This window comes from Nyctereutes procyonoides, unplaced genomic scaffold, assembly GCF_905146905.1.
Source record: "Nyctereutes procyonoides isolate TBG_1078 unplaced genomic scaffold, NYPRO_anot_genome, whole genome shotgun sequence".
NCBI classification, from domain to species: Eukaryota; Metazoa; Chordata; class Mammalia; order Carnivora; family Canidae; genus Nyctereutes; species Nyctereutes procyonoides.
In genome coordinates, this window is record NW_026575042.1 from 27,706,531 (window position 1) to 27,723,144 (window position 16,614).

The window sequence follows — 16,614 nt, forward strand, 5'->3', positions numbered from 1 at the left end:
AGACGCTCAACTACTGAGCCACCCAGGTGCCCCCCAAGTCCTCATTTTCATTCGTGTCTCCCCGACCTTGAATTCCTTGGGAGGTCTTACCACAGGTAGAAATTAAAATCAAGCCATGCTGCTCCAAAGGCAGAAGATGGGCTGGAGGAGGGGGGTTTGATATTTCAGTGAATCAGTTGTCCCTCTGGCTGTACTTAAGTTACCTGGCAATGAATGGTGCCAAGTGACCCGAGGAAGCCTGAAGCTCCAAGAAGGTGGGATGGGGTAGTCAAGGTCTTTGGCTCAAGAAGGGATTGAAAGTGACCTTTCCATGGTTCTAAGTGCACATTCCTCACCCTCCTGTTGGTGGTGGCTCACAGCTGTACAGAACATGGTTGCTGTGTTCAGAGAGTTTGTCATCTTGAGAAGACTCTGAAGAGCAGAATAATTCAAGAGACGTGGTGTCCGTATGTTCAAATGTTGGGCAGCTTTCCAAGTGTTTTTCCACATCCACTGCCTTGTAATGCGGCAGACAGCTGAAATAAGTATAGAAACTTGGTCCTGTGAATTCAGAGAGGGCAAGATTTCACCCAGAAACAAATTTTCTGGAGACCCACTGGGACCTGGGTAATCTATCTTTTAGCTTGGAGGAGGCGAGGTAGAGTAGAAGGGGGATGTAGATCTTGAGAGGATGGCATTCACACCCTGCAATGTAGGGTATAGTGTTAGGTCATTATTCAAGTGAGTTTTCACATCATGTAAATGGGCATGTCCAAGGATAATTGTGCCCAGAGAGACATTAATCTGATTGTGTGAGCCACCGAAGGAAAAAAATCACAAGGCGCATTACAAGATTGACCACGAGGGAGTTGTTTGTGGCTTATCATTTGTACCCTAGCTTGGTACTTTAATTAAACGCATATTTCTTCCACAACTGCAGTCACAGGCTGCTAGGCTAACTTTTGGGAATTAAAAACAATTCAGTAACACATTCCTTGCTCCTCTTATTCTCCTTGGGTCACTGGTTATGCTGCTGTAGAGGTCATAGAAATTCCACGCACTATGCAGAAAGGAGACACTGTGGTTCCTGGCCCCTTTTCTGCTGTCTTACCAATTCCAAGGGTCCTTAGTCTGGCGGGACTGGCCAGTCACTTAGCACATAGTGGTGGTCCTGGTGTTGAACTGTCCTACTGTTGCCTCTCCTCCCTCATTTCCCTTCAGGCCCCCTCCTTGAGCTTCTCTCAGTCTTCCAGACCAAGAATAGAAAGCTGTAAGAACCTTCTTCCCAACCATCCACTCCAGGTTGTGGAATGAGTGTTAAGGGAATCGCTTTGTCTAGAATGGGTGTGTCCACTGCTTATGTTAATGGAAGACTCATGGGAGTGAAGCCAAGTGGCTGTGGGGTGCTGGCTGTGGAGACTAGTGCTGGCCGATATAAGGAATCTCTCCACTTGAGAACTTATTTTTATGGATCCCAGCTTGGTGGGGAGGGGCCATCAACAGATACTCCCATTATTTCTTTTATTTCATGTCTCAGGGGTTAGGAGGAATGTTAAGGACTTTGAACCCATTTATTTTAGTCGTTTTAGAAAGCAGCCTCCAGATGGAGACAGGTGGAGCATAGGTAGCCCGTGGAAGTTTGGCACATGGCATGCCCAGCAAGTGGGAAGATGGTAAGGAGGGCAGGTGAAGCTCTGGCCAGCTCTGGAATCCAGAGTTCACCACCCTGTGGTGATCTAATGATGTCTTTCTTTGTCATGGCTTATCTATGTCACCTTAGATTCATTTATTTTTATTTATTTTTAATTGTTTATTATTATTATTATTATTTTAGATTCATTTCTTAATGTGCTTTGAATTAGTTCTGAATGTGATTTGCAGGAGTTGGAGTCATTATTGTTTTGGGAATGGTGGGTATCTCCTGACCCAATCAATTGGAGACTGCTAATTAGTCTGCACTAATTAGTCTGCCTTCCCATGTCAGCAGAGTATGATCATGGCCTTCCTTGGCCAAATGGGATATAGGAGCCAGCGATGGACAATATAACCCGAGTGTGCCTATGAGAGTGGCTTTGGGCGGGGATGTGTGTTCATCTCCTCGCTGGTCTTTGTGAGTGTTAAAGTATAAACCACAGCTCCTGCCCTCAAGAAGCTTTTGTCCTGCAGACTTTTGTGTGCCCAGCTGCTGTGGGGCAGTGCAGGTTAATCTGAATGAGTTCTCCATCAAGTGTTGGAAAATTTATCAGTGGGAGTTGAGAAAAGGAAGGAAACCTGTAAGTCCTGGAATAAGGCTGTTCACTCCAAGGAAAAGGCTGAGGGATGACAAGAACTGTTTTTGTTGTTGTTGTTTTTGTCCTAAAAAAAAGAGGGTATGATTAACAAATGAGCTCAGCGTGCTGTAGTGAAAAAAGAATTCACAGAAAATGGGATGTTTGTGATGGGTTTTAAGGGATGAATAGAAGTAGTGAGGTGGAGACAAGGAGGAAGGGTGTGTGTTGCTGGCAGAGGCAATGGGACAAAAAAAGGATGAGAGTGTTGAAGGAATGGTGAGGGGTTGGGCCTCTCTGGGTGGATGGGAAGTGAGAACCTGGGCTATGGCCAAGTTGTGTTGGGGGTGGGGAGAGTGTTAGAGAGTGATGTCATTAGATGTGTATTTCAGAAAGATCACCAGGTGTCCTAAGTGCAATTGTGTGAGATTAAATTGATACCATGTGGGGTTTCAATTGGCTCTGTGAGTTTGGAAGCTAGGAGATGAGTTGGAAAGTTTGTGAAATAATCTGGGTAAGAACCGATGCTGGAAACATCAAGGGCGCATTTGTTCCTCGGTGCAGATGCAGAACATGGGGGGAGGGGAGCTCGGGCAGGGCTTGTCAAGCCTTTGGATGCTCTACAGAGAAAACCTCTTGGCCACAGGGCTCTGCAGAGTGGGTGTGCAGATGGTGTGGGGGAGATTGTTTACCGAACTGAGGGTGGCCCAGAGGGTCCTGTGATTTCTCGTCCAGATCTAGGGAATCTGTTTTGTAAGCTTTACCACTGGAGAAGTAGAGCAATATAGGGCTCTGTGTTTGTGCTTTTCCTCCCCAGGTTGCTGGAGCCAGAGGGCTTGGGTTTGAGTCTTGTGTCCTTTCTTTCTAGGGTGTGACCTTGGACCAGTTTCTTAATCTCCATTTCTTTGGATGTAACATGGGCTCAATACTTACTTAACCAGGGCCACCTGGGTGGCTCAGTGGTTGTGTGTCTGCCTTTGGCTCAGGGCATGATCCCAGGGTCCTGGGATTGAGTGTCGCATCAGGCTCCCTGCATGGAGCCTGCTTCTCCCTCTGCCTGGGTCTCTGCCTCTCTCTCTGTGTCTCTCATGAATAAAGAAAGAAACTCTTAAAAAAAAAAAAACCAAAAAACAGAAAACCAGCAGGGCTAGAGGTGAGAATATCTTGTGTGGGGGGCATCTGGCACTCAGTAGGATTTAATAAACACCCTTGCCCAAGTTCCTCTGTTCTTCCTCAGGGCAATAGAAGTGGGGTGCAGGGAGGGGCAGGACTTAGCCAGGTCCCTGGAGTTTGGTTTCAGTCTGCCTTGCAAGTGCTTTGTGCTAATAACTGCTTTGTGGCAAGTGAGTCTATTTTTTTTTTTCTGTCTCTGTCAGAGACAGAGCTGAGGGCTTTTATTTTTTTTAAAGATTTTATTTATTTATTCACGAGAGACAGAGAGAGGCAGAGACACAGGCAGAGGGAGGAGCAGGCTCCATGCAGGGAGCCTGACGTGGGACTCAATCCCCCGTCTCCAGGATCACACCCTGGGCCGAAGGTGGCGCTAAACTGCTGAGCCACCTAGGCTGCCCAAGAGCTGAGGGCTTTAATTCATAGCAGAAGAGATACACAGCTGGACCGGTTTGGCCATTAACAGGGTGTTGGGAGGCCAGTGTTGGACCCCCACATTCTGATGCATCTTAAACATGGGTGGGGTGGGCTCTGAGAGGTTGGGAGCCCTTGGAGACCTATTCTTGCTAGTACAACATTCTCTCTACTTGGCCTCCTTGGCAATCTTACTGGTTTTTCTTTGGTTTGATTATTTCACTTAAATTTAGTCTTTAGTGAGGACAACTTTTGACAGATAACCTTTGTTCTGTCTTTTTGGTGAGTAACATTTTCTGGAGTTTTGTGATTATGGGGCAGGTAAATAGCCAAGTCTTCAAAAAACATTTCTTTACCACTTTTTATTTTTTTAACTTTTAAAAAGATTTTATTTATTCATGAAAGACAGAGAGAGAGAGAGAGAGAGGGGGGGGGGCAGAGACATAGGCAGAGGGAGAAGCAGACTCTATGCGGGGAGCTCGACATAGGAATCGATCCCGGTCTCCAGGATCACATTCTGGGCTGAAGGCGGTGCTAAACCGCTGAGCCACCCGGGCTACCCTATACCACTTTTTTTTTAAGATTTTATTTATTTATTCATGATAGACATAGAGAGAGAGAGAGGCAGAGACACAGGCAGAGGGAGAAGCAGGCTCCATGCAGGGAGCCTGACGTGGGATTCGATCCCGGGTCTCCAGGATCACACCCCGGGCCAAAGGCAGGCGCCAAACCGCTGAACCAGCCAGGGATCCCCCCATACCACTTTTTATGATGGCATATTTACAAGTCTGTAGCAAGGCAGAGAGAATAATCAGTGAGCGCCCTGTACCCTTCACCAGCACCAGCAGCTAACATCTTGCCAATCACATCTTCTCTCCTCTCGTGTTTTCCTATTTTGAAACTATTCAGATATGGTATAACTTCAACCACAAATACTTAATATTTTATCTCTAGTAGATAAAAATCTATAAGAGATCACGTTTTCACACCTAAAAAAATTAAAGTTCTTGTAATATCCTCCAGTACCTGATCCTCCTTCAGATTTCCCCAGCTGTATTAAAAATGTCTTTCTTAAAAAAAAAATGTCTTTCTTACTCTTGGTTTAAAGTATTTGACCTGACACAGCTGTTCTTTTTTTTTTTTTTTTGACACAGCTGTTCTATTTTAACTTGACAGTGTGGACCTCCCCTTTGCCCTTGTATTATGCTGTTACTCAACCCAGTGACATAGCTTTGAGTTTACAGAAAGAACTATGTGGTAGATAAAGAGCAAAATGATAGCTGATGGAAACATGCCTCGAGAGACCATTTTGTTAACTTTTTATTTTGGAAGATTTGCAGACATGCACAACAAATGCTGATGGCAGAAGCAAAATAGCTCAGGGGTTAATTTGTCTGCTGACTGACTGCACCTGTTGAAGCCAGAACCACATTCTGGAATGACCTTGTGAGTCCTGTAATTATGTATCCTCAGTACTGAAGACAAGGCTCCCTGGGAGTTAGTAGAGGCCTTGGCATTCCAGTCTGAGAAGTCTAATGACTTGTTCAAGGTTGTAGACTCAAGACAATGGCCATTGCCAGTGCCAGGAATAGACCATGTTGCTCCCAGTTCTCTGGAGTTCTCTGTGGTGTGCTGCCTCACAGTGGCCCAACTGTCTGTTCTATCAGGTCCAGGTTTGTGCAGGGCTTGCGAGGGTTTCTTTTGTTGGCGCTGTGGTTATCTGTCTCTTTTTAAGGATTTTATTTATTCATGAGAGACACACACACATAGAGGCAGAGACATAGGCAGCGGGGGAAGCAGGCTCCCTGTGGGGAGCCTGTTGTGGAACTCGATCCCAGGACCCTGGGTTCACGCCCTGAGCCAAAGGCAGGCCCTCAACCAGTCAGCCACCAAGGCATCTCTTGGCACTGTGGTCTGTTAAGAGCTGGGGTCCCTGGGGGTTGGAGAGTGCACAGGGGGGCCAGTTTGTCCACCTGGTGTTGGAGGGCCCCTCTCTCTGGAGAGGAGACCCTGGAATTGCTGGCAGCTCTGTGCACGGTTGCCAGTAGGGAGGGCTGTGCCTGCAGGGGCAGCGCTCAGGGGTGAGGGCCAGTCGGTCCACTGGAGAGGAAGAAGTAGGGGATCAGAGCTTTGCTCCAGGAGTGCCTCACGGCTGCTAGCCTTTGATTCCCTGGCCGTGGCTGAGGGGAGGAAGTGCCGTCCTCTCTTCTGACATCCCAGTTCTTCATATGCCCACTCTAGGCTTCTCCATCCTCACAGGAAACAGCAGCTCCTGACGAGTGCAAAGAACTGTCATGAGATGTAGTTAGAGTCCGTGGATGCCCCCCCTCGCCTCCCCACCGCCCTGCAGCATAAAGCAGCACTCTCCACCCCCTCAACTTGCAGGGCGATGATCAGGCCCTGGGTCGTGGCCTGTCGTGGCCTGGGTCCACCTTGTGTTTCCCTGGAAAGGATGGGATGACTTCTCCTGGTTGTTGTGTGTGTTCCTCTGGCCTTCAGACTGGGCAGTCTTGTTGCTGGATGTGTCCTGGGAATGACTGTGTGGGGCGCCAAGGCAGAGAGGGAGATCAGTTTGAATGGGCTTGTGGAGAGGAAGGTACAGCAGTGCTGAATCTGGGGAAACCCTCCACAGCAGAGGAACTCAGAATTTGCATGCATTTGAAGAATTTAAGAGCTCAAGTATGTGACTTGGGCCCTGGAGCAAGCCCTTTTACTTGTTAGGCTCCTGAATTTTCTTCCATAAGAGCAAAATGATGGGTTTACATTGCTTCTACCTCCTTGAGCCCAAAGACTTGGTGATGTGATGCTGTGGATGAAGGATCCAGATGTCTTGGGGGCTCCTGGGATGCCGTTGGGTCATGTGGGCCTTGACCTTGGGCATTGCTGGCGTCCCCTACCTTAGGCCTCTGCCTCCAGCCCAGCCCCAAACTCTTGCCAGCTGATAGTTCCATAGCCAGCAGATGCTGCTCCCAACCAGCATGTGTATGAGAGCAAGAGGAAGCCCAATGAGGAAGTGGGTGTCATCCTGCTAGCTGGGGTGGGTGGGAAAGGCTGGGCACCTGTGGTGTCCCTGCAGCAACAGAAAGGATTTGGTTTGGGGGCCTGCTAGGGTGTGCTGTGCATGGCTGGAGGCCATGTAAGCCATTGGTAGTTGAAATGGGATAGGGCTATGTGAAGGGATCAGAGACCTGCTCTTGCTGACAGGCTCTGAGATGCTGATTTGGACTAAGTAGCCCCCAGTGCCCTGGGGAATTACAAGGCCTATACCTTCCTTCTGCCAGAAGCTTTTGGCCAAACTGGGGAGGTTTGGTAGGGTGATAAATGGTGCCAACCTAAAGCAGTGGCACATGAGTGGAATGGGAAGCGCTTGGGTCTGATACGGTTGCATATGCTTGGGTCCAGAGGTGAATTGTAGGCAGATGCCCAGCAAGGAAGACAAGCCAAGGTGGACACAATCCTGGATGAACCTCCCCAAAGCTCCCCAAACCCTTGAGTTAGATGTACCCCTGGTCAGTGTGAGGGCTTGGGTGACCACAGAGAATGGGAGATGGTCCTGCCAGAAACAGGGCCATAGCACCCTACTGAGGGGCTAGGCCTTCTCCACATTCAAGGTCTTGCCACAGTGTATCCTCCAGGTTCCTTTATTATGGGGTTTTAACTGTATGATTAATCATCTAAAGCAGGAATGCAGATTGTTTTATTTATTTATTTTTTGAAAAATATTTTATTTATTCATGAGAGACACAGAGACAGAGGCAGAGCCATAGGCAGAGGGAGAAGCAGGCTCCATGCAGGGAGCCTGACATGGGACTCGATCCCGGGTCTCCAGGATCACGCCCTGGGCTGAAGGCGGCGCTAAACCGCTGAGCCACAAGGGCTGCCCCAGATTCTGTTTTAATGAGTACAGCAAGTTCAAGAATATGGATGATAGCTGAGATATTTGGTCACCCTTCATTTCAGGGTTACACAGTATCTAGGCCTGTGCTGTCTAGTTGGACTTTCCAGTGACGTTGGGTACGTTCTTTATCCTCACTGTCTGGAACGTCCACATGTGGCCATGGAGCCCTTGAAATGTGGCTAGGGAGACTGAGAAACTGACATTCTAATTTATTTCATTGTAATTAATTTAAATATACATAGCCACATGTGGCTAGGGCGTCCTGTATTAGAGAGTAGTCCTGTATTAGAGAGTACGGTTCTAGAAGAACCTAAATAGAAATGATAATACAAAGTACAGCAAAGAGTGTAATAGAGCCCCATATATTCTTTGCCCAGTTTCTACGGTGATTAAGCCATGGCCGACCTTACTGCCCCCCTTCCCCCCAAATCTCCGACTCCTCTCTCCTAGCTGTGTTGTTTGAAACACATGATAGCTTTTTAATTTTTTATTTTTAAACAGCTCATCTTTAACCTCGGGACAGAGTCTGATCTGACCTTGATTTCTCTAATCCCGTGAGGCTCCTTTGACACCAGGGTCCATTAAAGAGCTGTGGGGCCTGTCCTCTGAAACAGCTGCAGGCCCTATGTTCTATCTCAGAACCGTACACAGACTTATCATGATTTTCATGATACACACACCGTGGACCTTTTATTTAGAATTAGAATCTATATCATTTACTATATTCTGTATTATGCATTTTGTTAACCGATGATGGCTTAACCTGACATGGTAACAGTCGGGACTGAGTAAAAGTTATCCCATATGCTCAGCAGGTTTTTAGGTCTGTACAAAATTGATCCAGGAAAATTGAGTTTGATAGAAATAATGGAAAGCTCCATGGCACAGGCTGTAATTAATAAAATGTGATACAGATGAGACTGTTCAGTGAATCAAATCTATTGAAGTAGAAAAGAACAGATTCTAATAAAAGCAACTTTGAAGAAAAATGAAAAAATTAGAAACACTGGAGATGAAAAGTGATCAAGGAACTGAATGGACTTCATGGAATTTTCTCTAGAAAATGCTTCCAAATGAAAATGTATCTACTCTGGGGTAATTCTGATGAAAATGTTTATATCCAAAACATCCTGGAGAGCTGAACGGCCGCCTCCTATCCCTTGGCCAGCCTTCAGTTAACCTCGGACACAGGTTTGAAGCAGGTGTGGAGGGACAGGAAGTTTTTCAGATCTGAAAGGCTCAGACTGACTGGCAGCTGGTGCTGACGGGGCTTGCCCAGAATCCACGCGGAAGAGTGGAGCTTGAATCACACCGAGAACGGATGCCCCTCTCTGCCGTCCCCTTTGATGTTCATCCCGGACGTCCCTCCTTCCCTGAGGCCAGCAGGGTTTTTGATCCCGCGTTCAAAGGTTTTGGTTTCCTCAGGTGGCTTGGAGAGGAATCTGGGACTTCATGAACTTCTAGCTGGAGGATGCGTCCTTCCCAGCCACACATACAACATTCACTGTAAAGAGGCAACGACAAAATTGTATCAGGTTTGAAAAAGAAGAGAAAAAACACTGTAAAGAGGCAACGACAAAATTGTATCAGGTTTGAAAAAGGAGAAGAGAAAAAACAAGGACGGAGAGTTCCCTGCCAGTGATTGCTGGGTGCAGCCACCCAACCAGGACGCCCGTGGGCTTGGGGCCAGCGCAGCGGGAGCACGGACCCAGCCGGAGAAGCACCTCCCTCTCTGCGGTGCCCTGACCTCTGGCAGCCTCTGCCCCTCCCAGGCGGGTGTCTCCCACCCACTTTATTTTTATTTTTTTATAAAGATTTTATTTATTCCTGAGAGACACAGAGAGGCAGAGACACAGGCAGAGGGAGAAGCAGGCTCCATGCAGGGAGCCCGATGCGGGACTCGATCCCAGGACCCCGGATCATGACCTGAGACAAAGGCAGATGCTCAACCACTGAGCCACCCAGGCATCCCTCCCACCCTCTTTAGATGGGTACCCCCATCTTTCATTTCCTGCCCCAGCATCCAGCGGTTTCTTAAGACTGGTTGCTCTGTAATTGCTTCTACTCCCAGGAGGACCTGGCCCTGGACTGGGGGTGTGATTTTGACAGCTGCTTCCCTGTGTCTCGTCCATCCTCCTTGCTCCTCTGTCGGTGGGACCTCAGTTGTTCCCAGGAGCAGGTAATGGAGAAGTTAGGCTCAGCGGGCATTGGGGATCAGCTTCTGGACCCTGAAGGCCGCACGCTGGCTCCTCACTGTGGACGCTGTGCTCTGGGGGGCAGCGTGCTATCCATGTGGGCGACCTGGTTTCTCCCTGCACACCCCCTACCTCCTTGGATCTCTGTGTGTGCCAGTGGCCAACGTGGCCTTGGTTCGGGTGCAGAAGTAAGACTGACCTTAACTTAACCTCTTTGTGAGGATGGTTTATAACCTCAGTAGGCGGTATTTAATAAAAATCTGGAACGAAGGCTCCAGGTTTGAGCCTTGACCTCACCCTCATTAACTGTGATTTTGTGATTTGGGGCAATTTATTACACCTGAGTCTTGGTCTTCTTTATAAAGTAAGGATGATAACTGGACTGAACTCCTAGCATAATTTTGAGATTGAAATGAGATACTGTACTCAGAACGCCTCCCACACCTTACCTGACCCTGGATAAATGCTCAAACAGTAACTGCTATGATTGCTGGCTTATAACCGTCTGTCTCCACACTTAAGGGGTTGCTAGTACTCAGATACAAGACTGGTCTCATCGTAGGGGCGCTTTCCGTGACTTGGAGCTACCACCAGCTGGAGCGTGGCTTTGGGAATCCATATGACAAGACTCCTTTCCAGTTTCCTTAGCTGACCAGCTGGTGTGTTAGTGGCCCCCGCATGAGCCACAGGTGGGAGGCACTCTGAATTCTCATCTCCTCTTTGGCCTATTGAACAGCTCTTCTTGCTATGCATGAGTTACAGGTGGATTCTCCAATCGTCCAATGTTGATGTCCTTGCCAAAGTTATGCAGGTTGGAGGTAGAATGACGGTCAGTGATGGAGAGATGCCATCCCGTTTTCCATGGGTCAAGGGTAGACTGAAGCTCTTATGAGAGGTTAGAGCAGGAACAGCCACATTTAGGGGTCAGGAGCTCTGGTTTCCTGGCACTGAATAGCTGTATGACATTCAGCAAGTTGTCTTGTGTCATTCAGCAAGTGTCTCTGAGCCATCTTTTGAAAGCTGAAGGTCTTGAACTGGATGATCTGTGAACTTCCTTCTGCCCTGACCCTTTGTTGGAACCAGTACAAATGTCCAGAGCTTGTTCCTCCTGAGCTCAAACATGGGCTGGGGTGGAAGTCTAGTAGACAGCCATGACTGTGGCTTCTCCCTTCTCCTGGCAGCCTTGACAATGGTGGACCTCTCCCCATGCCCCTTGCTGCTCCCCCTGTTTTTTTTTTTTTTGCTCCCCCTGTTGATGACACCATGGAATACCCACACATGTGAAGCCTTCATGGTCACTGCTGGCCCCAGACTAGAGTCTAATGAAGGTCACTTAGCAAATTCATTCATGAATAGTCCTTTAAAATTCTTTCCAGAGAGCTGTTTCCATGAAAGTTGTTAGTATCTATGAGTCGTGAAGAGGTTTGAAGTTTTCCTGTGTTGCATCTTCCAGCTAAAACCCAGCTTCCCCAATATTTTCCTTGTCAAGATCTTGTAAGCAGAGCCTCAGCCCTTCAGTTTGCTAACTGGGTTTCTCTGCTAGAGACCACCACCTGATTTGTGTACACTGATGGGTAATATATTAATACTACGGTTTAGGTCCTTTTTGGGGGGTTGAAGGTAAAACATGTTGGCATTGTTGTGCCGAAGATTTCCGGGTGTCATCTTTCGTACACCAGTGAGAACCAGATAGCCAGCTCTTGTTGGGAGTGTTAAGTCAGCTAATGATTTTGAGGTCCTGTGTCCCACTATGGCACTTGGGAAGCAGTCTCAGAGTTAACCGTCCCCAGTTAGGTATGTGTAAACTCACGGATGCCTCCTGTATTACCATGACCTAGCCTGGTGCCTGACACCTTCTCCTTTGACGAGTTTTCCCTGGGAAACCTTTGACAAATCATTCTCTCTTCCTTATGTTCACATGGCACTTTACACCTCTGTTACTGTCACAATCTGTCTTGTATTGGAGTTTGTTCTGAATGTGTCTGTTTTCTCGATTGATTTGGAACCCCTAATTTTGGGGTGGATCCCTCCCTTCCAGAAATTAGTCACCAGGAGGTTCCTTAGCAATACTGAATGTACTATATGCTGCTAGCAAGAGGATGATAGACTGTTCCCTCCCCTTGTGTATGCACCTGCCTGGTCCTTCCTTGTGAATGTGGTTTTAGAAAATGTTGGATGAAATGCCTTACAAAGAGGCCATGGGCTTTGGGCTTCTTTAGGAATCCCCCCAAAAGGTTGGTCCCTTGGGCTTAGTAGCAGTAAAATGGACTGGGAGCAGCCAGAAAGAAGTTGAAGGAGATTCGACGAGTCTGTGCTAGTTACTGTAGTCACTTCTGTTTTGAAGAATAGCTCAGCTGTAGAGAGGGGAGGTGTGTTATCATTTAGCATTAGATTTGAGTGTAACAGAAAACATCAGCCTTTATTTTTCTGTCATTTAAAAAGTCAGGAGGTATGCAGTCCAGCGCAGGGACTTACTCGTTGGGAGAATTGCCTCATGATCCATCCAAAATGGCTGTTGAAGCACCAGCCATTGTGTTCATATTACAAATGGAAGACAAAGCTGCCTTCTTGGAAGGCTCACTCAGTGTCCATTTACATCTCATTAGCTAGGAAGAAGTTAGCAGCTATCTTCATGGCTGGGAAGTAGTCTTTAGCTGGCACATTACCTCTCCCTGAGACACATGGGCTCTCTTACCAGGAAAGATGGAGAGAACAGACAGTGGTACTGAGGAGCCACCTAACACTTGAATGAATGAGTAGGAGGATAAATGATGGAGAGATGCCATCTGGTTTTCGTGGGTCAAGGGTAGACTGAAGGCTCACGTTCGATCTTTGATATGGCAAGGCAGGCACGTTTCTGATACCACCAGCCTTGTGGAAAACTCAGAAACTCCATGGACTCGACAGAGAGCATGTTCTTCTAAAGGCCCCTTCAGATGGGCCTCCTTCCCCCTCTTTGTAGAGGTCTGGCTCCCTCATTAGAACTATCCAGACGCAAGATGGTAGGTGAAGGTGGTACTGGGTCTGTGGCAGCAGCCGCATTTCAGCTCTGTCTTTTGTTTGTTTGAAGAAAGAAAACTTCATAATTCAAGCGAGGAGACCTGGGGGAAGAGACTTTACCCTTAAATGTTGCTGAATTGAAATACTAAAATTTCCTAAAAGACACAAGTACAGATCCCACCTTGGGAAATGTTAGAATCCTGTAGGATTAATTCTTGTCTGCTGGTGTTGGTTGGAAGCCTGTAGGTGGTCTGTGGGGGAGGTTGAGGGCAGCTCTGAAGTGACAGGTCCCCGTGCTTCCCCACAGTTGCCCCACAGTGCAGCTAGCTAGGCAGATGAGGGCCCCACCAGGGCAGTCCTCTCATGGGACATCCACATACTGGCCTGGAAGCTCAGGATCTGGAGCAGCATGTCCCGTGCGGAGAGCATGCTGTGCTGTCTTGTTACCATGCAGTGGGCTGGTCAGTTCTGTAGGGCCGGGCCCCTTGTCCCCACCACATAGCAGATAAGGAGCTTGGTGTGGGGGTGTGGGCATATGGCGTGTGGCTTGGGGCCACACAGTGGTTCACCGCAGGCAGGCAGGCCCCTGGGCCACTGGTCGAAGTATTAGCCTGGTGTTCATTCAGGCTACCATTCTTGATTCCTTTTAAAATTTGATAGCAGTATATGTATTTTTATTTTTAATTTGATTTGATTTGATTCCTTGCTGTCATTAGTTTCAGGTGTACAGTATAAGAAGTCAGCAAGTCCATATAGTAGTCGGTGCTCATCAAGATACGTGTCCTCTACCTGTCTTTGTCAAGGTCTCCTTCAGATACTGTGGTTCATGAGGCTGCTGCTTCCTGGACACCTCCCCACCAACCCTGCCTTTTTTTCAGATTATCTTGTCTTTCAGTCCTCCGTTCTGGATCATTCTCTTTGCAGGAGTAGCCCTGGATTCCCTCCCCTGGAAGTAATTTCTCCTGGACCCCCTCCTACCGTCTATCTCCCTCCTGTGGCGTGCTCGTGCACAGCTACTTAGGACACATTCTGGATGTCCACTGCAGGCCTGTTTCTGTTCCCTGACCAGATGGTCATCCCGGAGGGTTGGGTTGGGTGTGGTATGCAGCGTATGTCTCCACTGTCCCCTGAAGTGTGGAAAGTGGCACCCTCGAGGTCACAGAGCTGTCCCTTGCCTTGAGGGCTGGTACGTTCCATGTCTGTTTTGTTCCCCTTAACCATCTTTGTCTTGCGGTTCTCCAAGACTTCCTCTAAGTCACGTGAGGCTCACCCTGAGGATGGATGGGGCCCCCATTGTTCCCCTCTCTGAGTCCCAGGGGCTACCCCATGGATGTCCCCAGGGCTTATGTAACTGATCTGGTTAACCAAGGGCGGGTGGGTCAGATGCTGCAGCGGGCCAGTGTTTGGCAGTGGCTTGCTTGGACTCTGCAGGGAAATTCAGTTGTGGCCAGAGGGTTTTGTTGCTGATTCCTGATGCAATCTCATGGGCCACTCTTGGGGAAGATGAATTTACTGTCCAAAAGAAATAGCATGTGAGCCAATTATGTAATTTTAAATTTTCTGGTAGTTATAGTAAAAAAGTCAAAGATGCAGATGAAATTAATTTGAATAAGGTATTCTATTTAACCAACTATATCCAAAATACTACTATTTCATCATGTAATCATTATGAAAAGTTGGATCACTAACAATTCTTTTTTTGGGGCTGTCTTTAAAATTTGGGGTGCTTTTGGGATGCCTGGGTGGCTCCGCAGTTAAGCATCTGTGTTTGGCCCAGGGTGTGATCCTGGAGTCCCGGGATCGAGTCCTGCATTGGGCTCCTTGCTTGGAGCCTGCTTCTCCTTCTGCCCCTCTCTCTGTGTCTCTCATGAATAAATAAATAGAATCTTTAAAAAGAAATTTGGGGTGCTTCACACTCACTGTGGGTTAAGGACATTTCAAATGCTCGGTAGCCACATGTGATTGGTGGCAGTGTAACATATGCTCTGCTATGATTCATGTGCATTCTCCTACTTGACGTTCCTTGAAAGTGGGGACCGTGTTGTGACAGTTCTGTCCTTCTCCCTAGCTGTTGGGGAGTGTGAATTGGGTCGAGGGCCTGTCTGGCAGAGTGACCGCGCTTAGCGGGACTTGTGGTGCCTGGAGTCTGGTCACAGCTTGGCTTCTCACCAGCTGTGTGGCCTGGCTGGGTCTCTTAGTGCCACTTGTAGAGTAAAGCCATTCGACTGGGATCTCGGGGGCCCTTCTGGTCCTGACATGATTGCATCGAGCCATGGATCTGGGCGGGGATGGTGTCGGGGACCCCGGTATCCACCTTGGCATCGCTAGCAAGTGAGAGCTGCTCTGGGAAAGGGGGAACCACACCTGTGGTTTGCCATCTCCAGCTCTGACCGAGACTTGGCATGTTTATCTGGTCTCTTGGGTCCTGGACTGTGAAAATTCTCTACTCGCCTCCCTGGCACCTACTCCCTCATCCAGCATTTACAAGAACCTGCAGGCACCAGGGCTGTTCCTGCTTGGAAGGGCAGAGGTGGACAGGGCAGGTGCCAGCCCTTAGGAAGCTCATCTTTTGGAGGGCGGGTTGGGCCAGAGGGAGCCCCTGCCATTTCCTGAGGCCTCACGAGGCTTTTTTCTTGCACAGGCTCAGCTGGAAGCTCAGAAAGCCACACAGGACTTCCAGAGGGCCACAGAGGTGCTCCGTGCCGCCAAGGAAACCATCTCCCTGGCTGAGCAGCGGCTGCTGGAGGATGACAAGCGACAGTTCGACTCCGCCTGGCAAGAGATGCTGAATCACGCCACCCAGAGGGTATGAGTCATAGCCGTGTGCGCCTGTACAGGGTGGGCCTGGTTTTCAAGCATGCGTCCGTGTCTGCAGGTGCCTGCGTGCGTGTGGGCATCTGCACCGGGTGCCCTCCCTCCCTTTCGTGGGTGGGGTGTGGGAGCATCCTTCACGCTTCTCCTCATCCTTGTGACCCGGACTACCCCCTGGTCCTGATGAGCTCTGTGTGCCCTGGTTCCCCCATGCAGAGGAAACAGACTTCCCAGGCTTGTTGCCTAGAAACGCTGTCTGAAAGTCACAGGTTGTCTCTCCGTGGGGGGTCTCTGCTGGCCTGGTACTCAGCCATACTCAGAGTGACAGTCTTCCAGTAACGGGCCTAGCTGTTCCTTCCCTGTGTCAGTGGAAGTTTGTCTAGTTCAGATCATCCCTGAAGGTCTTGACTGTGGATTGGGCTTCCTGGAGGGACCAGGTTATTTTCCAGGGCCCATTCCCACTAAGTTGCAAGGGGAATAGCTGAGTTTAGCATTCCAGGTAGAAGACTGATTAATGGCCCCAAATCACGTGGGGCCTGGACTTGGGATGTGTGCGCTGCTGGCAGAAGGGTGGGGGCCATGATAGATGAGACCAGAATCCAGTGGGCACAGGCCTGACCTTCGGGTTGGGCTGGGCTGGGCTTTGAGCAGCCAGCGTGGGAACAGGAAGTGGGCCGTGTATGATCTTTACCCTGATTTGACTTGTAGGTTTTATGCCATTATTGTTTGGCTTTTTACCAGCTCCCATGACCTGTTCTCTGACCACGTAGCTCAGAATCAAGATAGCTACTTGGCTCAGTTGGAATCGTTACCTCTACCTAACTCCACTGGGTTTTCTAGGAGTCACACAGAATAGTCTTGATCCCCCCCCCCCCCCCCG

The 16,614-nt window shown here is 48.7% G+C and overlaps 1 protein-coding gene across 1 annotated transcript in view; it reads left to right on the forward strand.

The window, feature by feature from the left end:
• The window catches only part of SH3BP5 (SH3 domain binding protein 5), a 77,516-nt gene that overhangs the window by 47,383 nt on the left and 13,519 nt on the right, over window positions 1-16,614 (forward strand). The window contains exon 4 of the mRNA XM_055321099.1: window positions 15,565-15,729. Within this exon, the coding sequence (XP_055177074.1) occupies window positions 15,565-15,729 (165 nt within the window). The remainder of the gene's footprint in view (window positions 1-15,564; window positions 15,730-16,614) is intronic.